Below are 27,614 nucleotides of genomic sequence, written 5' to 3'. Positions count from 1 at the left end.
AAAAATACTGTAAAAATGACACAAAACATATTGCCATTCACTTGAGTGTCAACAGTACAACGTTAATAATGCACTCATGAGTGAAATAATTAAAATATTTTCTTCTCTTTATTATCTGTATAATAAATCACTAGTGCTGTATAAAAAATTATAGATAACTGGGGTGCCTCAGTGGCTCAGTTGGTTAAGAAAATGACTCCCGTTTCTGCTCAGGTCATGATCTCAGGGTCAAGAGATCAAGCCCTGTGTGGGGACTCCATGCTAAGCAAGTAGTCTGCTTGAGATTCTCTCCCTCTCTCAGTGCCCCTCCCCTGCTTGCTCTCTATCAAATCAAATATATATATATATTTTAAAAAGGAAAGAAAATGGAAAAAAAAAAGAAAGAAATGGGGCACCTGGGTGGCTCAGTCAGTTAAACGTCTGACTTGGTTTTGGCTTAGGACATGATTTCATGGGCTGTGGGATCGAACCCTGTGTTAGGCTCTACGCTTGGCAGGGAATCCACTTGAAGTTTCTTTCCCTCTGTCCCTGCCCCAACTCATGCATGCCCATGTCTCTCTAAAATAAACAAATATATCTTTAAGAAAATAAAATTATAGATAACTATTTTGGTCACATTTTATTTTTTCCTTTGAGATATTTTCAATAATTTTATGGGAAAGTTTTAAGTACAAAGAACATTTTCATGAATGATTTAATGATGTTTTCTACCCAATGCCCTATCCTTCCTGAATTCTTTAGTGTGTGTTTTCTACAATCAAGGACATTCTCTTACATAACTATAAAATAATCATCATCATGAAATTAACTCAGACATTACTATCATCAAATTTTCAGACCCCAGATAAACTTCCTCCCATTATGGCGTGCCTGAGTGGCTCAGTGGGTTAAGCCTCTGCCTTCAGCTCAGGTCATGATCTCAGGGTCCTGGGATCGAGTCCCACATCGGGCTCTCTGCTCAGAGGGGAGCCTGCTTCCCCCTCCCTCTTCCTGCCTCTCTGTCTACTTGTGATCTCTGCCTGTCAAATAAATAAATAAAATCTTAAAAAAAAAGAAATGCTTAGTAATGTACTATATCCCCATTTATTAAAAAAAAACTTTCTCCAATTATACCATCAATGTAATTTATAGTAAACAAAAATGCAGTTCAGAATCATGTATGTATTAGTATTCCTACTTTTTAAAATTTCTTCCCTGTGAAATGTCTTCAAATTTCCTTGATTTGTATAACTTAAAAGTTTTTGAGAATTACAAGTCAACTATTTTTTTTTAATTTTACTTATTTATTTGACAGAGATCACAAGTAGGCAGAGAGGCGGGCAGAGAGAGGGGGAGAAGTAGGCTCCCTGCTGAGCAGAGAGCCCGATGCAGGGCTTGATCCCAGGACCCTAAGATCATGACCTGAGCTGAAGGCAGAGGCTTTAACCCACTGAGCCACCCAGTTGCCCCACAAGTCAACTATTTTATAGAACGCTTCTCATCTGAGTTTGTTTGATTCGGCCTCATGGTTAGATTCAGATTGTGCAGAAATGTAATGACAATGAGGTTCTATTCTCATGTATATATTCAGGCTGTATGTAGTTTGAATCTGTCCAAATGATCATGGTGATCAACATGAGTATTTGTTAAGGTTGAGTCTTCCAGGAATCATTACAGTAAAGTTGTATATTTTCCTTTGACTTTAAAAAGTATTTTGCAAGAGAGTATTTGACACTATGGAACTATTTTATTCGATAAGTAATTATCAGTCACTATCATTTTTTTAGTGTTCAATTTGTTCCAGATTTGGTCATTAAGAGGACCATAATTTGGCTTTTGCATCTTTTTGACATCTGTTTTACCACTTCTTTAATTTTTGGCATAATGGTATGTTCAGCATACTTTCCCTAGCCTGGCCCTATCAGCATCTGTTTTCCCAAAAAGCTAGGGGCCTTTTCATACAGATTACTATTTAGAAGCTTAAGATGTGGATGCTAGATGGGTCATTTCTATAGGGGAACTGAGCTAGGATATTACATTCACATATATTTCTCCATATACATATACTGAAAATCTCAATGCACATTTACAAGTCAATTATCTTTATTCATGATTATAAAGTTGCCACAAACACAGAATCATTGAATACTGAACTATTGCTGCTAGGAAAAATAAAAGGTAAGATTTCTACAAACCTTAGTCACAACATTAGTGAGTATAACAGAATTTTGCATTTAATAGCATTTAGCAGAAACCCCATCATGTTGTATAGGTTCACTTGCCAGTGTCACTATGAAACAAGCCAGTCTCATTAGCATTGAAAACCTGCTTATGCACAAAACCTTTTTCCTATAACATTTAGCAGATAATGAAAGTTTCTTCTGCTTCATGATCTGTTGCCTCTACCCTGCCTGAAGTTTCACATTTTTCATGCCATATTGCCTTTTGAAACATGCAAACCAGCTAGTACTAGCTCAGTGAGGTTCACATTTTCCCAACTAATGGGTATGGTGACCCTAAATTTCTAAATCTCAGAAGGATGCCCACTATGCAGCTTTTGCCATCTGTCATCTCATGAATCCACAAATGTAGCTGGTTTTCCATCTTTTCCATTGCTTTACCATGCACTACAGACATTGTTTTAGCCCTTTCTGGGGAATTCTCCCCTACAGATCAGAGAATTCTCTTTTTCTTTCCTTAGGAGTACCATATCATTGGTTTGTTAACATTGAACTCACATAAACTCACATACACCATCATTATAAATCATGCCTGAAGGAAGCTTATCTCATGCACACACATATATTCTCTATATGGTACATCAACAGCCTTCTTGCACTTAAGAATGCTGGAAAAACTTCAGCACTGTGCTTGGAGGCCATTTCAAATAGTGAAATAACCACCCAAAATACAAAAATTCTTAAAACATGGCAGTAAATACACCAGGAACAGGGTGATGCATATAATCATTGAATCAACGTGTTGTATACCTGAAATTAATATTACATTGATTTTTGAAGTTCTATTGACATATATGATTCACTGATTCATTACTCAGCATTGCCAGTCTGCTAATGTTATCATCGAAGTCATTCTTTATTTCTGTTAAGGTGTTTTTTATTTCTAGCATTTCATTTTGATTTTTTCATAGAATTTCCATCTCCTTGCTTACATTATCCATCTGTTCTTGTACATTATATACGTTTTCTATCCATGCCCTTACCGTATTAATCATAGTAATTTTCAGTTCCTTGTTTATGAATGTGACTCGTATCTGAGTCTGGTTCTGATGTCTGCTTTGTATCTTCAGATTGTATCTTGGTTTCTTTTTAGCAGGAAGTTAGCAATAAGCTTTTGTTGAAGGATGGACAAAATACATCAATGATACGTACTAAGATGCATAACCATTCAGTGTGTGGTTTTATATTAAACTAGCTACAGGTTGGAACATTAAACATTTACTGGAGTCATACGTGTTGAAGCTTTCAAATTTCTCTATTTTTTTGTCTCTACTGTTGTCTTCAGTTTTCCTAAGAATGCCTTAAATAGAGTGTGCACCTTGCAGCTTTTCAGCTGTAACCCACTGTTAATATACTAAGCCCTGTTGATATTGTGGAAAGAAGTGAGAGAGGGAAAACATTCTTTTACCTAATGGCAAGTCTGTCTTTTGGTGGGCCTGAGTCTTTAGGCTGTGATATTTACTTGTGTTAATTTGCTTTTCCCTCCCTTTTGGGTGAGATACGAAGGCTACAGAGAGCCGGAGCTGGATAATTCCCTTTTTCCCTTCTGCCTGAGATAGACACTGGCAAAGTCTCTTCTACTGGAAAGTAAGCCTTTCTCAGGGACACCACACTGGATGTGTTTCAAAATGGCTAATTGCACCCTCCCCCTGCTACAGACACAAGATGATTTTTTTTTTCTTGGCTTTTCACTGGAAGAACTTTGTGGGTTCTTTGGAGTAAAGTTCATAAAAGTATACTGCCATGTTATTAGAGTCTGCAGAACCCTCTCCCTTTCATGTTAACCCATACTGAGCACCCTGAACTTCATCAACAGTGCTGATTAAGTATTTTATTTTATATAAGCATTTATAGTTCCCTCAGCTTCTTTTGTCATTCGTTTTATTCACCTTTCTTTTTGCACTTATAGATTGTGGTTTGCCCTGTAACTTCAGTTCTCTGATGGGTTTGAGAGAAGAATGATTTTCAGTTTGTTTAGTTTTATTATTGTTGCTATAAAAATGGGAATAATAACTTCTGAGGCCTTTACATGTCAGAACAGAAACCAGAAACATAACAATTTGATTCTGAAATTTAAAAAAAATTCCATTATAATTGCACCCCCAAAATAAAATATTTGACATTAAATCTAAAAAAAATGTTCAAAATGCTAAAATGAAAACTACATAATAGTAATGGAAAGATCAAAGAATAGAGAGATTTAAATATATTCCATATTCATGGATTGGAAGACATGCTAATTTTCCCCAGTTTTATTTTCTAGTTCAACACAATCCCAATCAATTTCTCCACAAGTTTTAAGCACATATTTACAAATGTATCCCGATATTTATATGTATGGGCAAAGGAACGGTGGTAGCCAGAACAAATTTAGAGAACCTTGCTGGATTTTAAGACTTTTCTAATAAAGCCACAATAATCAAGGTAGTGTGTTGTGGTAGAAGAAGGAAGACATAGATTAATACCAGAATAGAGAGGTCAGATACACCACATAAATGCATTCAAATGATTTTTGGCCGAAGTTCAAAGACAAACCAATTGAGAAAGTGTAGCCTTTTTCAAAATGAAAGTGCTGGAAGACAGAAACAAACTTGATACCATTTACAAAAACCAATTCAAAATGGATTATAGAACTAAAGGTAGAGTGTAACACTTCTAGGAGAAAAGGAAGACTTGTGACCCTGGATTTGACACTGAGTTTGTAGATATAACATAGCATATACCTTCAAAGAAAAAATATATAAATTAGAGTTTGTCAACATGAAAGCAATTGCTTTGCAAAAGTCACTGGTAAAAGAAATAAAGGATCTGAAAAGAACTATTTGCAAATCAAGTGTCTGCTAAGGGTTTTGTAATTTAAATGTGTAAAAAACTCTACAAACTCAATAAGAAAAGAACTTCATCACAAAAGGAAAAATTATTTGAATAAGTACTTCACCAAGACGTGTATATATAACAAATAAGCATGTGAAAAGATGCAAAAGAATCATAAGGGAAAGACAAATTAAAACCACAGTGATATATCACTACACATCTATTAATATAGCAAAACAAAAGAAAACAAAAAAAATCTGACCATACAAGGTATTGGCCTAGATGTGGAGGAACTGTAATTCTCATACGCTGCTGGCCTGAATGTCAAATGGTAACTTGCCTTGGAAACACATTGGCAAGTATTTTAGAAAGTTAAATAAATACGTACCATATGAGTTAGCCATTCTCTTTCCAGCTATCACATGAGCTGAAGTCTTGGTTTGGTACTTTATAGTTTAAAATGTCATTTATGTTATATAGAAAGATAAAAAGGGTAAAAACACAGAGGATCAGAAAAAGGAGGAATCTCATGAAGAATAATGAGGTACATAAAAATAAAGAAAAATATAGTGAAGTACAACTAAAAAGGGTAAATGATTTAGAGAGGGGCTAAACAATGTGGAATAGGTAAAAAAAAAAAAAAAGTTCTGATTCCTCTTAGTTTGTTAGGATTCTCTCAACTAAATTGTAATGTTCTGCAAAGTTAGTTTACTTTAATCAGTTTGTTTCCTCTCGGGTCTTATAGCCCCTTGGGAATAGTGACAGAAACATTTGTGGTACCCAAGAGAAATATTAGCAATGCATTCCACATTTTACTGAGGATAATAACAGCCGTGGCTGTTATCTTCTTTGTGGAATAAACAGAGACTCCCAGAAGTCCAGCCCCAAATCCAAATCCCATTAGCATAATTGTTTTTGCATAAAACCCCCCTAGTTTCTTGGCATACGTAGTCACTGGTCCTGGAAAATCTCTGTCTAGACAATGGATTTTTACCTTAAAGAATACAGAAGCAGGTCTCTGTTTTTCTAAGTTTATGACACTTAAGGAAACTTTTATATTTTATTTTCTTCTCAAAAGCTGACAAATGTTACTAGAAATTAGATGAGCGTAAACTGATCTAACTTGTAACATCTCTCTAGAAATATTTTCAATCATCTACTAATGTCTCCCATCTCTATCTTGAATGTCAGTAGTTCCAGATTTATTCTCACTGGTTTTCCTGGCCTTGAAGTTCACTATCTCTGGATCTCCATCCCTTTCTCCTCCATTTATGCTATGGTATTCCTGGGAAACTGCATGGTGCTGCATGTGATCCGGACTGAGCCAAGCCTACACCAGCCCATGTTTTACCTCCTTGCCATGCTGGGCCTCACGGACCTGTGCATGGGACTGTCCACCATGTACACAGTGCTGGGGGTCCTGTGGGGAATCATTCGTGAGATCAGCCTGGATTCCTGCATTGCCCAGTCCTACTTTATCCATGGTCTGTCCTTCGTGGAGTCCTCTGTCCTCCTTGCTATGGCTTTTGACCGATACATTGCCATTTGCAACCCACTACGCTACTCTTCCATCCTAACTAATGACAAAATCATGAAAATTGCGGTGGCAATCTTATGCAGGAGTTCTTTACTCATACCTCCAGTCATCATTCGCCTAAAGTTCTTAAATTATTGCCGCCCCCACATCCTTTCTCACTCTTTCTGCTTGCACCAAGACTTAATTAGAATGGCCTGTTCAGACATCCGCTTCAACAGCATTTATGGTCTAGCCCTGGTAATCAGCAACCTATTGTTGGATGCAGTGCTCATACTTATCTCCTATATCATGATCTTGTATGCAGTCTTAGCTATTGCATCACGGGAGGAGAGAATCAAGTCCTTGCAGACCTGTGTATCTCACATCTGCGCTGTTTCAGTTTTCTATATCCCCATCATTGGTCTGACTATGGTGCACCGCTTTGGAAAACACCTCTCACCATTGGTTCATGTCCTCATGGGCAACATCTATATCCTTTTCCCACCCTTGATGAACCCCATTATTTATAGTATCAAGACCCAACAAATACGAAGGAGAGTCCAGAGATTGTTTTATCTGAAAAGAATGTAAGTCTTGAGATCAAATGTGAATGTTTTTAAAAGTCAACAAGTGGAGTTTAAAAGGGTAAGAGTCAGTAAATAGTTATAAATATATTTAATGACTTTTATTTGTATGTTTGTCATGTTACTCCCTCTTCATTTTTCCTCACAACCGTAAGTCAGTGAAACTGATAAGGGTATACTGTGGTCAATTTTATAAATCAGAAAATACATATATAATGGGCTGAGGATCCTATTAATGTATAAGGCACATTCACTATTAAAATATATATCTTACCATGTTCAGCTGAGTGAAGGTACTTTGGGATCTACTCGTAAAGGAAAAGATAAATTTTACTGATTAAAACCCTTTAATTAATTATTTAAGTGTCAGCAATGATCTTAGTCCATTCCACTACCTTAGGTAGGTAGCATTCTTGTTTATTCAGCCATTCTCCCTGCTAACCACTTTATCCACATGGTCATGTAACGGAGTAAATATCATGAAGAAATTTGACTCTTTGGGCCATTTAAAAAGTAGTGAGACAAACAACGAAAAACTAATCTTGATACCAAGTTACTCACCAGCCACTCAATCTTTCCCTATGAGGAGTAATTGAACTAAAGACATTGACAAGCAGTAATTGCCAGGGTAGAATGAAATAGACTTTTGTGATTAGTTTGTTTATCCAAATAATACAAATAGCAACTACCATTTGAAAATCATTTGAAAATATTTCCTAATCTCATTTAAATTTCCTGCTCCAGTTTAAAAAACAAAAAAGAAGAGAGAGAAAGCATAAAATGTTATTATGGCCAAGTAATATAAATGTTTATTTTTTGAAAAAATAATCAATTAATTATTTTAGAGAGAGAGAGCAGGGAGGGACAGAAGGAGAGAAAGAATCTCAGGCAGGCTCCATACACAGTGAAGGGCCCAACACAGGGCTTAATCTCATGACCCTGTGATCATGAACTGAGCTGAAATCAAGAGTCAGATGCTTAAACAACTGAGCCATCCAGGTACTCCTCAGTGTTTCTAATTTATCTCCCCAGCAAGACTCCATGTAGGTATTATTTTTGTTACATATATAGATAGTTTAAAACACATCAAGGTTAAATAATAAGTCAAATTTTGAGGAGGTATAAAGTGATGGGATTTGGATATATTCCTTGCTTTAGTTTCCAACCATGTGACATTTCTTCCTTTCTTATTTTCTTTCTGTACTTTTTAATATGAAGTTTATTAAATGGTTATGCAATCATCATAAAAATATCTCTTGACTAAAAACAGATCACTAAAGTAAATCTTGGATGGTAACACAGTGTACATATTTAGATCCTGTTGGTATGTGTTTCCTCAAAATATTATTGCTACAATAATATTGTACAATATTATTGCACAACAATCTCTGTAATATAATTATGGTAACTGTTTTTGAGGTATACTTACAAATAGTAATTTTCTCAGCTTAGATGTGCATGTGCAGTTTGATGAGCTCTGAAAAACATGTATAGTCATGTAGTCACCACCATAATCAAGAATGGAATATTTCCGTCACTCCCAAAAGTGCCCTTTTACCTCTTTGGGGTTAGTCTTCTCCCACAACCCCAGGTTCTAGAAGTCACTAAACTGCTTTCTCATTCAGTTTTCCATTTAAGAGCAGGTCCTATATATCAAATTATAAACAATTTAATCTCTATGTCTGGATTCTTTCTCTTGCAATAATGCTCTTGAGATACATTCTTGTTTTTGCCTATATGTGATTTATTTTTAATGGTTGAATCTTATTCCATGGTATCACATAGAGTAAACTGTGTGTTCATTTGATGGACATTTTAGTGTTTTACAGTTTTGATTTTGAATAAAGCTGCTATAAGCACACACGCTATATGATTGTAGAAGTGTTTTCCCCAAACCGACAAAAGTTTGCCTTTGATATTTATATCTTTACTTCTAATAATACAAAAACCACCTCAGTGTTAGTAATCATCATCATCATCATCATCACCATAAATATAATACTTAGTTTATACTTACCAGATGCCTATTTTATGCCTGGAATAAATTTATGTAATGGAAACATTGCCATGACAGTGATTCTTGTTATTAATCTTCAGAGCAAATCCATAAGATAAATCATAATCATTGAGTTTTGCAGATGAGCAAATTGAATAAAGGCATTTTAAATTACTGGCAAATAACAGTGGGGCAGTACAGCTTCATACCACTTTTACCTCTGCTGTTATGGCTTCATTTTCCATTGTATTATATCCCCATTGTTCAGCTTGTTTTGTTGGTGTCCCATTCATGATGTGAGTTCAGAATTTTAAGTTGTGTATTGATGTAAATATAGGTTTTCAAATGCATTACCAGTGGAACCAATTATTTAATAGGCCATTATTCTCTCAGCCAGTGTTATGATATACCAAATTCTATGTTATAGGCTTTGTATTTTATACTCAAAAAGTCAAATGTGGTGACTTTTGCCTTTGTTTTGATTTTTAGTGTTCCATTGTTCCAAGATACTCTATCTATGCCAATGATTGTCTAAATCCCCAACTTCCCACTTACAGGTCAATTAAAGTTTTTGAGTTTAAAAAGATATATTTTCTGTGGCAAAACTTAATTTCAGTAACTTTTCTGTCAATTGGAAGTTGATGCTCTCTGCTAGACTAATTCTTTCCTCCATAGCTCTCTGCCACTCACTCCCACTCCCATACAACTCCCTTATTGCTTGTGTTCAAGGGGAAGCCAACATGTCCAGCCAACACTGAGGAACTGGGATGAGAGAACTGGATGGGCGCCTGGTCTACATTTATAGTACTTGGGTGAGACTTGTTGAATGAACCTCATCTTACCTACTCACTCTGCAAAGGCCTCTATCCTTTCTGCAGCCTTTGCTGAAATTTGATAATTTTCTTCTGGATTCCACTTAGTGAGGCATCCAAAATGTTGGATCTTAATCTACAAGCCCTGAACCTGACCTATTTTCTCTTACTTCCCCAACTCTAGCATTTGTGTCTATGGCCCTTGGCTACGGAACTATTTTTCTCTAACCAAAGCAACTCCATTTTCAGCTTCCCTAGGCAGCATTTGCCATAGTCTTTGTGTTCCCACAATGCTGTGAAAAACTCCTATATTCATTTGTTGCCCTTGTGAAACAGAAGGAAACCAGTTCTCTGACTGACCGTGCCACATGGTCATTTTTACTCTAATGCTATTCTCCCATGATGGCATGAGACAACTTGCTAAGAAATCTCTTTCAGATATTTAAGCAGGAAATAAGATATTCATCCCCCTCTGCCTTTATCTTCCTGTTCAAAACTCATTGGGGGGGCGCCTGGGTGGCTCAGTGGGTTAAGCCGCTGCCTTCGGCTCAGGTCATGATTCCAGGTCCTGGGTTCGAGCCCCACATCGGGCTTTCTGCTCAGCAGGGAGCCTGCTTCCTCCTCTCTCTCTGCCTGCCTCTCTGCCTACTTGTGATTTCTCTCTGTCAAATAAATAAATGAAATCTTTAAAAAAAAAAAAAAACTCATTGGGTTTCTGTGTTTTTATTCCCTGACATTTTGAACAAGGATCAGAGAGTACAAAGCTGAAACTAGAACTGTGAAGACTGTATCTTCCCTCTCCTTTCCCATTTGTCTCTTCCCATCTCATGCTGAAAGGGGTTCTCTTTTGTGTCTAAAAGGAACTTCCTCTGCATCTAAACCTCCTTCCTTTATACCCTTATTCTAGCTGGTACCCTTTAAGAAGCACTTAATGATAATAGACTTAGTGGAGGAAATGAAAACTCAATAGTTTTCAAAAAGCAGAATATCTTGGTATTTCATACGTGTGTGTGTGTGTATGTGTATTTATACATACATACATACATATATGGAATATATATGAATTTAAATATCTTTATGAAATATAGATATATTCTGATAGGTTTCAACTAACTATTCATGGTACTATTTCTCAATTTTGGCTGCTTCTATTTATTATAAGGTAATGTTTATGTATTTTTGGCATAAGTTAAACTTTCTTTACTATACTACATGTATATCAATTCCCAACCCCAACATGTGCCTTTAAGTGTGAAAGTATATGGTTCTTCTAAAAATTTACACATTAGTAGAATTCTATATATTTTTCCAGAATTTTTGTGCATATGAATATGTACGTGTGTGTACATCCATTTATTTGAGATTACCTGATATGTCCCATCTTATGAACCTGTAATTTCTCTTTAAAACGTTTTTAGCTTAGAGACACCTGGGTGGCTCAGTCAGTTAAAGATCTGACTTAGGCTCAGGTCATGATCTCAGGGTCCTGTGATGGAACCCCACTTTGGGCTCCTTGATCAGTGGGAAGTTTGCTTGGGCCTCTCCCTCTACCCCTCCCCCCATGGGGGCTCTCTCTGTCTCTCTTTCAAATAAATAAAAAATCTTTTAAAAAAAATTTAAGCTCTGGGTGTGGAACTGGCTTTGATTCTTTCTCTCCCCTTCCTCTCTACCCTCCCCCTCCTTCTCTTTTAGTAAAAAGCCCCCCAAAACAAATAAAAAAAATTTAACTTATTCCATATTACTGTTTTGTGGTAATTTTTTCTGTAATAATAATTACACTGTATTTTAAGTATATTGTAATGTATTCATCCTGTGCATTTTTGTTTTTAGCTTTCACCTTCATCAGCAATGGTATGAGCAAATGAAACACATTTGTAAATTTGCATGAGTACTTGTACAAGTGAATACATATTCATATTCATATTCAATATATAAAAATTTCCTTTATTATTTATTTTGTTACATATTTATTTCATCTGACATCCCTTGTTGCTTTAATTCCCTGATAAATATCTTTTACTGTTACCAGTAGCAGTAATAATTATTGTTCTTATTGTGAAAAAAATACAGTTCATAGCATTCATATAATGACCAGGATTGTTATAACTACTTTAAAATTCATTTGAGGAGCAGATACAGATTTTTCATCCATCCTAATGCTTTAACTAACATATATGCTAATAATTCTTCAATTTCTATCTCTAACAAAATCTTTCTCCTGCCTTCACACCAAGAAATTAAAATGGTTTGATGTCTCAAGATTACCTAAGTCATTATGTCCCAGAATGTCTGACGTTATGTGAAGAAAGGAGCCTCCTTTCTATATCCTGCAGGTCCAGTATTTGTGGGATGCAGATCAAATATACTACTGGTAATAATAGCAATAGGCAACATTCTTTGAATTTGACATCTGGAATTCAGAACTTGAACTCGGAGCTCAAATGCTCAACTACTAGATCACAATGCTAAACACATATTATTTTCTCTGAATTACAAAGGTAATATAGGAAAATGGAAAGAGAACCTGTCAAGTTGATTTGGAATTCTGTTTTATCCATTCTTTTTTAGGGTGTGGTTTGTGTTTTCCTATTTTTTACTTTTCTTATTTTTCTGTGTCAATATGAAATTGAAGATAGTGATTGAGTTAGTGTGCTTTAAGTCTGTTGTAACTAAACTCAAAATTTACACAGAGTCTAAGGTGTCCCTGGTCTGATACTGTCCTGAAGAAAATCAGCAATAAAATAAATGAATAAGTAAATAAGTTTTTAACATGATCTCAAAAATTCACTATTATTGTCTTCTTGTAATGCTGGCATAATATAAGATGTCTGACATAATTTGAGGTACTCTACAATTGGTGGAGTTACATAGAAAAATGAAAAATTAAATTGTATAGTTGAAATCAGCATAATTTCTTGCTCACAGAAAAGATATGGATAAACGTCTCCTGAATTTGCTTAGTCTTAACTCCATAAATAATTGGGCTGAGAGTGGGTGGTACCACCAAATAAAGATTGGCAAGGAGGATATGTACATGGAGTGGTATATTGTGGCCCCCAAATCGGTGAGCAAAGAATGAAAAAAAGGCTAGAGTATAGAACAGTAAGATAACACAGACATGGGAGCCACAAGTACCCAGAGCCTTGAGTCGGGCATCTTGGGAAGGAATTCTAAACACAGTACGGAGTATAAGGGCATAGGAAATGATGATAAACACCACATCCAGGCATGTAGAAAATAGCGCTACAATCACACCATAGTATATGTTGACTTTGATGCTATCACAGGCGAGCCTGGCAATGCCCATATGTTCACAGTATGAGTGATGAATAATATTCCTCCCACAATAAGTAAGCCGATAAACCAGAAAAACCAAGGGGAAGCAGATGAAGAAACTCCTAATCACAGGTGCAATACCCATTTTTCCAATGACTGAGGGGGTTAGAATAGTAGTATATCTTAGTGGATAACAGATGGCTACATAGCGGTCGAATGCCATGGCCAGCAATATGGCAGACTCTGCCACAAAGATGAAGTGTAGAAAAAACATCTGGGACATACAACAACCAAAAGAAATACCCCCATCTTGGAGCCAGAAGATTGCTAACATCTTTGGTGTGGTGACTGTGGAGAGAAAGATATCTGCCAGGGCCAACATGGACAAGAAAAGGTACATGGGTTCAAGAAGACTGCGTTCAGTAAATATCAGGAATAATAAGAGGGTGTCGCCTATGACAGCAACTATGTACATGGAACAGATGGGAATGGAAATCCATATGTGTGCATTTTCTAGTCCTGGGATAACAATCATGGTGTACCAAATATCTCTAAGGTTGGTGTGGTTTGAAGAGATTGCCATATTTTACTCAGTCTGCTGATACTGGATACTAGAATTGAAGAAGAGAAAGAAAGAGAGTGAAAAACCAGAGTTATTTTTATTAGATTTGGGTATGAATCTTGGCATTGGAATAAAATATTGCTTTAAAAAAGAATCAGTAATCAGTAATGATTCAAGGATGATCATTCAAGGATGATTCAGATAGGCTTCACTGATGTGAAAGTTACCATGACTGTATAGAGCTGATGCTATGGTAATGTTAATGGTTATAACTATAATAATAACAAAAATTATGGGTTTATAATTTCGTCTAGACACTATGGTTGATGCATTATACTTATTGACTTAGCATCATACATGAAGTCTCTTAAATACTCTTGCACATCATGGTTTTCCTTCTCATTTGACTGGTCTTTTCCAATGATAATTCTCAGTTTCTTTCTGGTTATTAATCACACACTCCAGAAATAAAGAGTTCAGAATAGTGTGGCATTTGGAGAGTTCAACCACTAAGTCAGTAAAAACCATTATTTCTGTAATTCAATATAAAGTCTTTCATCACCAAGTGAAAAAAACTTGGAGAGAAAGAGAAAGATATATTGAGATAGCCCTTGCTTTGCATCCTGCTGTATTAACTTATCATGGTTCATATTGGAATCATATTCTCTGTTTCCATAGACCTAGTATGCATATGTTTCAGTTAAAACAATACTGTGCAAAGCAAGAGCTCCTATGACATCATTCTAACTCAGCAGATAGTATCCTTTTACACACATTACATCCTCCCTTCATTCTCTCTTGTCTACACTGCTTTTTTTCCTCCTATTTATTCCTTCCAGCTTGTGTTCAAATATGTGTCCTTTCCTTCCCCCCCCTTTTTTTTCTTTTTGGTCAAACTTGAATTTTTACTGGAGAAAAGAAAAAGGCAACTCATAGGTAAGGAAATAACAACAACGAAAAATGAGTTGCAAACTCATGCAAGAGTTGTAAGTTAAGGAATATTTCTTTAAGTTCATTCTGTGACTAATACTATGCTAAATAAGGAATTGAATATAAATTACACATATCCTTTAAAATTTGTATGGAATCAGAAGAGGCCCTGAATTGCTAAGGAAATGTTGAAAAAGAAAAACAAAACTGGCGGCATCACATTACCTGATTTCAAGCTTTACTACAAAGCTGTGATCACCAAGACAGCATGGTACAGGCATAAAAACAGACACATAGACCAGTGGAACAGAGTAGAGAGCCCAGATATGGATCGTCAAGTCTATGGTCAAATAATCTTTGACAAATCAGGAAAAAATATACAGTGGAAAAAAGACAGTCTCTTCAATAAATCGTGCTGGGAAAATTACACATATCCTTTATTTCAAGGATCTCTTACCCTTGTGAGGATCATGGGACATAGACAAAAGTAACCTCCAAAGCATATCAGGATAAGAATGATGGGAGACATGAAGTCACATGTATATAACACAGAAGAGACATTACCTTTTACTAGAGGGTGAGGCAAAGATTCACTGAAATGTTGTCACTAGATCCATTTATCTGAAAACCTTTAGGCTTCCAAGAGACTACCATTAGAAAAAAGAACCAAGAAATATAAAAACCTAAAATGAGGAATGTCTTAAGTCATTGTAAAAATCAAGTCATGTAGTGTATCAAAGGCTTAGACACTTGAGAAATATGACTGGACAAGTAGATTGTGCCTTAAGGATTCATAGTTTTAAAAGTCAAGCTAACAGCTTTGGGTTTAGTTCTCTATACTAAGAAATGATTTCTTATTCAACAATATTTCCTGAATATCTAATATTTTACCATAGTCTTAAGGAGAACATAATGGGATCAAAATTTAAGATTTATCCTTTCAGAGAAGTTTTTGCCGATGGACAATATGCTTATTTTTTATTCTCTACTTCCCAGTAGCACAGCAGTATAATTCCTAGTGGCAAGTTTTGTAGTATTTTTCACCACTCTGTCTGAAGTTCCATGATAGCTATGAGTATATCTCCAAAATCTAATACATTTTTGTTGAGTAAACATGGTTTAAAAAACAAAAAGATGGATTGAAGAGATGAAGGATAACTACCTCAGTTAATGTAGGAAGCTTTTGCAACAAATCAAGCAGAACTAAGAATTTGGTTTTAAGAGTAAGAAAAGGGGGATAGAGAAGAAATGTGTTTAAAAAAATAAAAAGGAGAATTCCAAGTGATAGGTTATATGAGGCAAAAATGAAAGGCAGTATAACATTTGAGACCTACTATCTGGGAAAATGTGATGCTACTAACCAACATAGAGAATAAAGTAGGAGATGCAAGACTCAGAGAAAGTTAAAGCAAATGTTTTGAAGCTATTAATATATGATGTGTCTATGGAACCACTAAGGAAATAAATCTGGCAGACTATCAAACCTGCATAGTACACTGGAAGAGAACTGGACTAGGCGTGAGGTTCTATCTGAGCTGATGCCTCAGCTATCCCATGAACCAACTGGGACCTTGGGGGAGGCATTTCACCCTTCCAAATTCTTTGCCCATATAATTTGGAACAACTAGCTCATAGCTACTTCTAGGTACAAAAGACTAAAATCCAATCATGGAACTGGAGCTTAAAAATACATACATACATATCAGGCCATATGTTTCAGTTTAGTATAACTGTAAATCATTCTATTAGATTCAAAAAAGAAAGACTTAAGAAGAGAAGAGTTATGGTATTAAATCTCTACCCTAGCTGCATGTGCAGTATGTAGTCCATTTGATCACAGTGACAGCCTTCAATCTCCTGGGCTTTTAACCCAAAAAACATGTTGTACTCCACACATTATGTATACTGTTTAACTAATGTTTGAGTATTTACCATGAGTTATATCCTGTGTTAACTACTTTCTATAATTAAATGTTCACAAAATGCCATTTAATTATAATAAGAACCCAACAGAATGGCTACTGGAATGGTTTCCACTTCACACTTTAGGAAACTATGACATAACTAGTTTGAATAATTTGTCCAACCTAGTATCTATCCAAGCGAAGTTTCAAACTCAAGTTCTCTTGCTTAAAAAACCCCATGCTTATTTTTTTTAAAGATTTATTTATTTATCTATTTGATGGAGAGATAGAGATTGCAAGTAGGCAGAGAGGCAGGCAGAGAGAGAGGAAAGCAGGTTCCCTGCTGAACAGAGAGCCCGATGCGGGGCTTGAACCCAGGATCCTGAGATCATGATCTGAGCCGAAGGCAGAGGCTTAACCCACTGAGCCACCCATGCGCCCCCCTTCCCATGCTTATTTTAATACACCGTTTCATTTGCCACAGTGAGCACTCCCTTCTTCAAACTTTCCTATTCTTCACTTGTCTTGATCCCATCGTATTCTTGTCTGCCTAACACAATTTTCACAATTCTGATTTTTTTTTTCCAATATTATTTTTCTTATTCTTTCCAGTGGTGGTAGTGGTGATGATGATGATGATGGTTCATTGTCACTCCCCAATTGTTGTGTTGAGAGTAGGATGTGAAATAAAAATATTAGATATTCACTAGTTTCTAGTGAAAAATATTAGACTTTCATTAGTGGCTAGTACAATTTCAAAGAATTGGTGAAGGTAAAATCTTACAACTGATTGCAAGCTATTGGGTGTGTGAGAGATGAAAACAGCAGTGGTGAACAACTCTTGAGAAGATTGGCACTGAAGGAAATGAAAACAGTAACTGGAAGGATCAAAAGGTACTGGAAAGTGTTCTTTTGAACAAGAGATGAACATGTCCACTGATATCAGAGGAGTCTGGTAGTGAAGAAGAATTTGAAGCAAGAAAATGAACAAATTCTGGGATTAAGGTCCCCCTGATGACAAAAGATAATTCAACCAGGTTATTATATGGGTGTTCTGCTTCTTCCATTGAAGCCAAAAGTAGTCAGAGAAGTATTAAGGGAGATATGAAAGATTTTCATAAGACTCACATTCAATCCAGATATTTATAATAAAATAAAATAAAAGATGATGATTATTATAGCTATTGCCAAGCTTATGTGGGGGAAAAAAATCTGGAAGAGAGGCTATTGAAAGAAAGGGATATAGAGCAGAAAATAAGAATGAATAAACAATTGCCCAACAGTAGTGAAGGTTATTAAGGTAAGAAGAAAGAAAGATTTTGTAGGAGAGCTAAGGGTATACTAGCAGAAAGAGAGGTTACACATGGCCAGAGGGGCAACTGACTTCTCACCAGGAAACTTCAACTTTCTAGGGTCAAGCACAGTCAGACAGAGAGAGGGGATCTAATCACAGGAAGAGAATCAATGTCCAGCATTTGAAGGAAATGTTGGGTGGAAGGACAAATGGCTTATAAAGACTGATGAGATGCCATGGATCCCCAAAAGAAAGATCAGGTTTGGTCAGAGAGGGAATTGTTGCCTGCTTCAGCTGATGCTAGTCAATAAGAGATTCTGTTCTTGGTCTTTCTAACTTCTTACTTCTTGGAATCCAGGTAGGCAGTGATCTTCTCCATTCATCTTTTTCTCTTGTGTGCACTCTATTCACTTTCCTTTCAGAAGTACTGAGGATACCACATTTTAAATGCACATGTTGTGATGAACACTGGATGTTATACACAACTAATGAAAAGTTGAACACTACATCAAAAACTAATGATGTACTATATGTTAGCTAACTGAATATATTAAATGAATATGCACTAATATATTAAAGTAAATCCCACAAAGCCACAGAAATGAGATGATTTTGAAAACCAGCTTAGATATCAACTCAACCACAGTTCCTGATAAGCTGAGATGGCATAACCCTTATAATCTGTGGTCAAGGCTCCCTTTCTCACAGTCAGTCATTTAATTCTGTTCTAGGAATCATCCAGAACCCCAGTATATAATTCTAATATAATTCACATCTTTTCCCTTTCTCTCTAACACTGCTTACCTCGTTCAAAGCAACATTCTGCTGTAACTGCGGGAACACATGAACAAACTATGGCAGGAGAGGCCACAAACAATGAGCCAACTGATCTGAAAACCTGTTACCCTCTTATCAGAGATAGCCAGAACTTTGTCAGACACTCGCAGTCCAATAGAGCTCATGGTTTATTTACTAAGAAGTAAGTTTCACTTAAATGCTCTCCTTTTTCTCCCTCTTTCTTCCCAACCATTTATATCTTTCTCATACCCTTGACCTCTGCATTATGTCCTATTTTATCATTTCCATTTTATTTCCCACCTTAATTCTTCCCTGCCCCAAATATATAGATAAGCCTCTCCCCCCAAATAAAAAAAAAACAGTAAGTAAAAACTTTTCATAAACTGGCCACAACTGCTAGCCTTATGTCTCAACTCCTTTTCTGCTTTGGATGAAATGAGGTGAACCTCTTCTGCACTAAATTGTTCCCAAAGAGTTTTAACCAGCAAGTTGAAAGTAAATAAAGGAAACCAAACAGACAGATGTCTTTTGGAGAAGAACCTAAAATCATCATCACGATCATCATCATCATCATCATCTCAGGGATCTTTCTTCTCTTGTAAGAAATCTTATGCGACTGACTGTAGTAGGGCAACAAAGCCCCAGACACTTTTCTTCTGCTGAGCCCATTTTTTAATTAACCCAACTTTCATATTCTGAACTAATTCTTCCTCACAGAGATTGGCTGTGTCAAGAGCCATATACCATCTTTCAATTAACACTTCATTAACTTAAAAGAGTATGGTCTGTCCAGGTAGCCAGATATTCATCTTAATAACAAATATCATTTCACAGGCATTGGACATCCCTCCACCACTCCCATGGATCTGCTTAAGCCATGACCCTGGGAAGGCATATATACATAGGCATATATAGCAGGAAAACAAAAAACAAAAAACAAAAAACAAAAAACACCATACAAATTCTTTCCTCTGTACCAGGAGTATGCCTAATCTAAAACCTGAGATTCACAGGACACCTTCAGAACATAGCAGTCACTTACTGCCCAGTATGAAATACCAGGGGCTTATTAACTCCTTTGTTTAGCAACTGAACCAAGGCCCTGAAAGATAAGCTGGATGTTCTTGGTTGAGATCTCAACATTGGCTCTGAGGCTGGTTTTATAGCTTTCTCTATCCCAGGAGACCTAAAACCCAGGAGAAATGGGGAATCTAATGAAGTGTCTATGGTCTTCTGAGCCCTTGATTTTTTAGTAAGGTCAAGAAAGAACCAATGATGGAGTAAGTAGGTAGGCTTGTGGGAAGAGGGAATTAATGGCAGCCCTATCAACAACAGTAATCAACACTGAGAGTGCTCTGATAGATATGAACAAATCACAGAAATATGGGATGTTGTTGAGGTTTCCACTTATTCAATGTATGAGTTTTTGGGAGAGTGTGATTTCAGAGAAGAGGGTCTATTTTTTAGTGTCAAGGAAATATGAACTTTAGAATCTACGACCTCCTGAAAAATAGCATAACATCCATGGGGAGAGATAGAGAAATTTATCATGAAATATTTTTCCTGTACTAAATCTGTGTCAAACACAAATATATAAACTAATATAAAACGCTCGAACCCAGCTCACTGACTAGTAGAGAAAGGGAGATATACATGTTAGGGAAAAATGTCCTTTAAGACCAACCACTACTGCCATAAAACTTACCAAGTTTAAAACATATTTCGGATGTAACAATTCTTTTAAAATCACAAAGTTTCCTGGTATTTTACCATTGGCTGGATGAGGATATTGAAGTACAAAAAGTCCAGTCACTTGGTTTACATACACATATAGTAAGAAATCAAGCTGAAAATCAAATGCAGGTTCTATTTTGCCAAATCTCATGCTCTTCTTAGGCTACCCCTTGTTATTAATAAAACTTTAGAGTAATCAAGTAAAAGAAGAAACGCTTCTCCATCAGAATTAAAACCATTCATTAGAAGCTAGGAAGTGTTCAGTGTAATTTATTTTTTGTATGTGAAATATTATGCAGTAGTATATGACTGTATGGATTATACTTATACTATAGGGCAAGGATCCAATACCACATTATGGACCCACCTAATCCAGAATTGTAAGATTACAAAGAAGGACCCGATGTTTCAGGATTTTTTTTTTTAAAGATTTTATTTATTTGTTTGAGAGAGAGAGAGAAAGCATGAACAGGGGGAGAGAAAGAGGGCCAAGCAGACTCCTTGCTGAGTGGGGAGCCTGATGCAGGGCTCAATCCCAAGCCAGAAAAACCCCATTTTTAAAGGAGGATAAATCAATGTGAAAATTGATCTATCTGTACACCTGTATAGATATATGACACTGTATAGCATCAATCAGGTGTAATCAGACAAAGATTTTCTCTGCCCTGTACAATAACTCTACCCCTATCCTTTCTGAAGCCCTCATGCAGTTTGTTCAGGAATCATCAGTACACTCCAGCAGCACAGTGAATGCTGTACACTTCTTCTGTATAGTAAGGCCAGGTACACTGGTACAATATGCTTAGTTCATGCCCTGCAGAAATGAGATAAGGGTGTTGAGAAGCCAGATTAAGGTCTGATTAGGGATAGAGAGAGCTCTGAATCTCTAATGCCTTACATTCTTGACAAATACATGTTTCCTCCTATTTAAAAGTGAAAGCATTCCAATGAAAGCTTTTGGAAGCCAAGATGATGTAAAGTGAAAAAGCAATTAATTTTATATGAAAAAAATGTTAGCATTCCCAGATCCACAACATAATGCCTCTTAAGCTTTTCTGATTCCTTAGGACACATCTTGTTAAAGGATGCACAAAATAAATGAAGATAAAGAACAGATGCTCACAGACATGGTTCAGAGCCATGAGGGCTTGATGTTGAGATGCTGAGTGTGACTCCTGGAGAAGGATTGTGGTTCCTGGGGAAGAAGCCTGGTGGTGCACCACTCTGGCTGCTCAGGGTCTGAGCGGCCTCTGTAAGGACTTGGCTCCCTGCAGCACAAGCACGGAATGCTAGTTTCGCATTTTGCCTTTTCAGACAGTGAAAGCTGTCTTGGGATTTCTTTTGTTTAGCAAAAACAGATACTAATAGAGGTCTTTCAAAAATGCAAAGTACTGTTTAAACTTTTTAAACATTCATTGCTCTTCACAAGTGTGTCTCAATCCCCAGAAACATGGAGCCATGGTCTTCATAAAACTGCTTTCAGTGTTACAAAATCAGATGACTTGTATTATTTTCTTATTCTGTCCGCCCACCTAATCTCACCATTCTTAAAAATTTTTCTTTCAATGACTAAGTATTATTGGTCTTTCTTTTTTTTTTCATTTCATCTAGATTTTCAAATTTATTGTCATTAAGCTATTGCTGATTTTTTTTTCTTCATTATGATTTTCTTTTTTTTTTTAATTTCTTTTCAGTGTAACAGTATTCATTGTTTTTGCACCACACCCAGTGCTGCATGCAATACGTGCCCTCCCTAATACCTACCACCTGGTTCCCCCAAAATCCCACCCCCCGCCCCTTGAAAGCCCCCAGGTGTTTTTCAGAGTCCATAGTCTCTCATGGTTCACCTCCCCTTCCAATTTCCCTCAACTCCCTTCTCCTCTCCATCTCCCCATGTCCTCCATGTTATTTGTTATACTCCACAAATAAGTGAAACCATATGATAATTGACTCTCTCTGCTTGACTTATTTCACTCAGCATAATCTCTTCCAGTCCCATCCATGTTGCTACAAAAGTTGGGTATTTATCCTTTCTGATGGAGGCATAATACTCCACAGTGTATATGGACCACATCTTCCTTATTCATTCATCCGTTGAAGGTCATCTTGGTTCTTTCCACAGTTTGGCGACTGTGGCCATTGCTGCTATAAACATTGGGGTACAGATGGCTCTTCTTTTCACTACATCTGTATCTTTGGGGTAAATACCCAGTAGTGCAATGGCAGGGTCATAGGGAAGCTCTAGTTTTAATTTCTTGAGGAATCTCCACACTGTTCTCCAAAGTGGCTGCACCAACTTGCATTCCCACCAACAGTGGAAGAGGGTTCCCCTTTCTCCACATCCTCTCCAGCACATGTTGTTTCCTGTCTTGCTAATTTTGGTCATTCTAACTGTTGTAAGGTGGTATCTCATTGTGGTTTTAATTTGAATCTCCCTGATGGCTAGTGATGATGAACATTTTTTCAGGTGTCTGACAGCCATTTGTATGTCTTCATTGGAGAAGTGTCTGTTCATATCTTCTGCCCATTTTTGATATGATTATCTGTTTTGTGTGTGTTGAGTTTGAGGAGTTTTTATAGATCCTGGATATCAACCTTTTGTCTGTACTGCAAATATTTGCAAATATCTTCTCCCATTCTGTGGGTTGCCTCTTTGTTTTGTTGACTGTTTCCTTTGCTGTGCAGAAGCTTTTGATCTTGATGAAGTCCCAAAAGTTCATTTTCGCTTTTGTCTCCTTTGCCTTTGGAGACATATTTTGAAAGAAGTTGCTGTGGCTGATATCAAAGAGGTTACTGACTATGTTCTCCTCTAGGATTCTGATGGATTCCTGTCTCACATTGTGGTCTTTTATCCATTTCGAGTTTATCTTTGTGTACAGTGTAAGATAATGGTTGAGTTTCATTCTTCTACATATAGCTGTCCAGTTTTCCCAGCACCATTTACTGAAGAGACTGTCTTTTTTCCACTGTATATTTTTCCCTATTTTGTCGAAGATTATTTGACCATAGAGTTGAGGGTCCATATCTGGGCTCTCTACTCTGTTCCACTGGCCTATGTGTCTGTTTTTATGCCAGTACCATGCTGTCTTGGTGTTCACAGCTTTGTAGTAAAGCTTGAAATCAGGTAACGTGATGCCACCAGTTTTATTTTTGTTTTTCAGCATTTCCTTAGCAATTCGGGGTCTCTTCTGATTTCATCAAAATTTTAGGATTATTTGCTCCAGCTCTTTGAAAAATACCAGTGGAATTTTGATCGGAATGGCATTAAAAGTAAAGATTGCTCTAGGCAGTATAGACATTTTAACAATGTTTATTCTTCGGATCCAAAAGCATGGAATGGTCTTCCATCTTTTTGTATCTTCTTCAATTTCTTTCATGAGTGTTCTGTAGTTCTTCAAGTACAGATCCTTTACCTCTTTGGTAAGGTTTATTCCCAGGTATCTTATGGTTCTTGGTGCTATAGTAAATGGAATCAATTCTCTAATTTCCCTTTCTGTATTTTCATTGTTAGTGTATAAGAAAGCCACTGATTTCTGTACATTGACTTTGTATCCTGCCACATTACTGAATTGCTGTATGAGTTCTAGTAGTTTGGGGGTGGAGTCTTTTGGGTTTTCCATGTAAAGAATCATGTCATCTGCGAAGAGAGAGAGTTTGACTTCTTCATTGCGAATTTGGATGCCATTTATTTCTCTTTGTTGTTTGATTGCTGTTGCTAGGCCTTCTAATACTATGTTGAACAAGAGTAGTGAGAGTGGGCATCCTTGTCATGTTCCTGATCTCAGTGGGAAGGCTGCAAGCTTTTTCTCATTGAGGATGATATTTGCTATGGGTCTTTCATAGATAGATTTTATGAAGTTCAGGAATGTTCCCTCTATCCCTGTACTTTGAAGAGTTATAATCAGGAACGGATGCTGGATTTTGTCAAATGTTTTTTCTGCATCAATTGAGAGGACCGTGTGGTTCTTCTCTCTTCTCTTATTGATTTGTTCTATCACATTTTGATTTGTGAATGTTGAACCATCCTTGTAGCCCAGGGATGAATCCCACCTAGTCATGGTGGATAATCTTTTTAATGTGCTGTTGGATCCTGTTTGCTAGGATCTTGCTGAGAATCTTAGCATCCTTATTCATCAGTGATATTGGTCTGAAATTCTCCTTTTTGGTAGGGTCTTTGTCTGGTTTGGGTATCAGGGTAATGCTGGCTTCATAAAAAGAGTCTGGAAGTTTTCCTTCTGCTTCAATTTTTTGAAACAGCTTCAGGAGAATAGGTGTTATTTCTTCTTTGAAAGTCTGGTAGAATTCCCCAGGGAATCCATCAGGTCCTGGGCTCTTGTTTTTTGGGAGGTTTTTGATCACTGATTCAATCTCGTTACTAGATATCAGTCTATTCAGGTTGCCAATTTCCTCCTGGTTCAATTTTGGGAGTTTATATTTTTCCAGGAATGCATCCATTTCATCTAGGTTGCTTAGCTTATTGGCATATAGCTGTTGATAATAACTTCTGATCATTGTTTCTACTCCCTTGGTGTTAGTTGTGATCTCTCCCTTTTCATTCATAATTTTATTAATTTGGGCTTTCTCTCTTTTCTTTTAGATTAGTGTGGCCAATGGTTTATCGATCTAATTGATTCTTTCAAAAAACCAGCTTCTAGTTTCATTGATATGTTTTACTGTATCTCTGGTTTCTACCTCATTGATCTCTGCTCTAATCTTGATTATTTCCCTTATGTGTGGAGTTAGTTTGATTTGTTGTTGATTCTCCAGTTCTTTAAGGTGTAGAGACAGCTGGTGTATTCTGGATTTTTCAATTTTTTTTAGGGAGGCTTGGATGGCTATGTATTTCCCCCTTAGGACCGCCTTTGCTGTATACCATAGGTTTTGGACTGAAGTGTCTTCATTCTCATTGGTTTCCATGAATTGTTTCAGTTCTTCTTTGATCTCCTGGTTGATCCAAGCATTCTTAAGCAAGGTGGTCTTTAGCTTCCAGGTGTTTGAGTTCTTTCTGAAATTTTCCTTGTGATTGAGCTCCAGTTTCAAAGCATTGTGATCTGAGAATATGCAGGGAAAAATGTCAGTCTTCCAGTATTGATTGAGTCCTGATTTGTGACCCAGTATGTGGTCTATTCCTGAGAAGGTTCCATGTGCACTTGAGAAGAATGAGTATTCTGTTGTTTTAGGGTGGAATGTTCTGTATATATCTATGAGGTCCATCTGGTCCAATGTGTCATTCAATGCTCTTGTTTCTTTATTGATTTTCTGCTTGGATGGTCTATTACTGAGAGAGGCATGTTAAGATCTCCTACTATTAATGTATTCATATCAATATGACTCTTTACCTTGATTAACAGTTTTCTTATGTAATTGGCTACTCCCATATTGGGGGCATAGATATTTCAATTGTTAGATCATCTTGGTGGATAGTCCCTTTAAGAATTATGTAGTGTCCTTCTGTATCTCTGACTACAGTCTTTAGTTTAAAATCTAATTTATCTGATATGAGAATCGCTACCCCAGCCTTCCTTTGAGGCCCATTGGTATGAAAGATGCTTCTCCATCCCTTCACTTTCAGTCTGGGTGTATCTTTAGGTTCAAAATGGGTCTCTTGTAGACAACATATGGATGGGTCCTGTCCTTTTATCCAATCTGCAACCCTGTGTCATTTTATGGGCACATTTAGGCCATTCACATTGAGAGTGATTATTGATAGATGCGTTTTTATTGACATCGTGTTACCTTTGAAGTCTTTCTTTCTGTAGATTGTCTCTATATTTCTGTTCAATGATATTTTTAGGATTTTTTCCCTTTTATAGAACCCCCCCTTAATATTTCCTGCAGTGTCAGCTTGGTGGTTGCATAGTCTTTTAAGCCTTGCTGGTCTTGGAAACTCTTTATTTCTCCATCCATTTTGAATGTCAGTCTTGTTGGATAAAGTATTCTTGGCTGCATGTTCTTCTCATTTAGTGCCCTGAATATATCTTGCCAGTCCTTTCTGGCTTGCCAGGTCTCTGTGGACCTGGTCTGACTTTATTCTGATGGGCTTTCCTCTGTATTTAAGGAGCTTCTTTGTCCTGGCTGCTTTCAAGAGGGTCTGCCTACAATTATTCTTCATTCTTACTATTCCTTCATTCTTACTATGCCTTCATTCTTACTATTAGGTGTCTCGAGGACTTTTGAGAATCTATAATCTTGGGGGGAAACCATTCTGCCTCTAGTACATGAACGCTGGTTCCATTCGTGAGACTGGGAAAATTTTCATGGATAACTTGTTCCACTATATCTTCCAGACTTCTTTCTTTCTCCTCCCCTTCAGGGATTCCAATAATTCTGACATTGGAATATTTCATGGCATCATTTATTTCCCTGATTCTGTTTTCGTGGCTTCTAAGCTGTTTGTTTGAGGCTTCCTCCTGATCCTTTCTCTCTATCTGTTTGTCCTCCAGATCACTAATTCTATCTTCTGTCTCAGTTACCCTAGTTTTGAGAAAATTTAGATTAGATTGGAACTCATTGAGAGCATTGTGATCCTCAGCCCTGGTAGCTTTTAGCTGTGCCCTAACATTGTGAACATCCTGTCTGGTCGCTTTCAGCTCGGCCCTAATCAATTCCGTTTGGTCATCCATGGCTTTCTCCAACCTAGCTATTGCCTGGATAATTGTTAGCCTGAATTCTCTTTCTGACATATTGTCTATTTTGATAGCCATTAGCTCTGTTGCAGAAGGCCCATCCTCTGTATTTTTCTTCTGTTGGGCATTCCTCCTCCTAGTCATTTTGGTGAGAGAAGACTGAACGGATGTAGCTGGATGTATCGACCGTGGTGCAGTCAAGGTGCACCCTGGAACACTTCTGAGCAATCAGGATTCCCCACCCAAATGAGAGTAAAAAGAAAAGAAAAAGAAAAAGAGAGAGAGAGAGAGGAAAAAAAGGGAAGATAAAAGAGAAGGCTCAGCCCTAATGGGCCCCAAGGTAAGATTTATGAAGTATACAAACAAAAACAGACAAACAAAAAGACTGATAAAAGTATATGACAAGAGGAAAAAAAAAATATATATATAATATATATGTATATATATATAATATATATATATATATATATATATATATATATGAAAGCAAAAAAGGTAGAACCTCTTCAAAAAGAACCCCAAGTATAAGATTTATATACTATCAGGACA

General features: G+C 36.7%; 2 protein-coding genes across 2 annotated transcripts; one reads left to right on the top strand and one right to left on the bottom strand.

Annotated features, from left to right (window-relative positions):
* The first annotated feature begins 6,195 nt into the window (after positions 1–6,195).
* On the top strand, positions 6,196–7,140 carry LOC125079937 (olfactory receptor 51V1-like). The gene has a single exon (XM_047693682.1). It carries the CDS (start codon positions 6,196–6,198, stop codon positions 7,138–7,140), a length of 945 nt encoding a protein of 314 aa, XP_047549638.1.
* A 5,703-nt stretch (positions 7,141–12,843) lies between these two features.
* Positions 12,844–13,800, bottom strand: LOC125079219 (olfactory receptor 52Z1-like). The gene has a single exon (XM_047692685.1). It carries the CDS (start codon positions 13,798–13,800, stop codon positions 12,844–12,846), a length of 957 nt encoding a protein of 318 aa, XP_047548641.1.
* Between the last annotated feature and the right edge of the window lie 13,814 nt (positions 13,801–27,614).

Source organism: Lutra lutra, chromosome 10 (assembly GCF_902655055.1).
Source record: "Lutra lutra chromosome 10, mLutLut1.2, whole genome shotgun sequence".
Lineage (NCBI taxonomy): Eukaryota > Metazoa > Chordata > Mammalia > Carnivora > Mustelidae > Lutra > Lutra lutra.
This window is presented reverse-complemented; position numbering and strand designations above follow the sequence as displayed.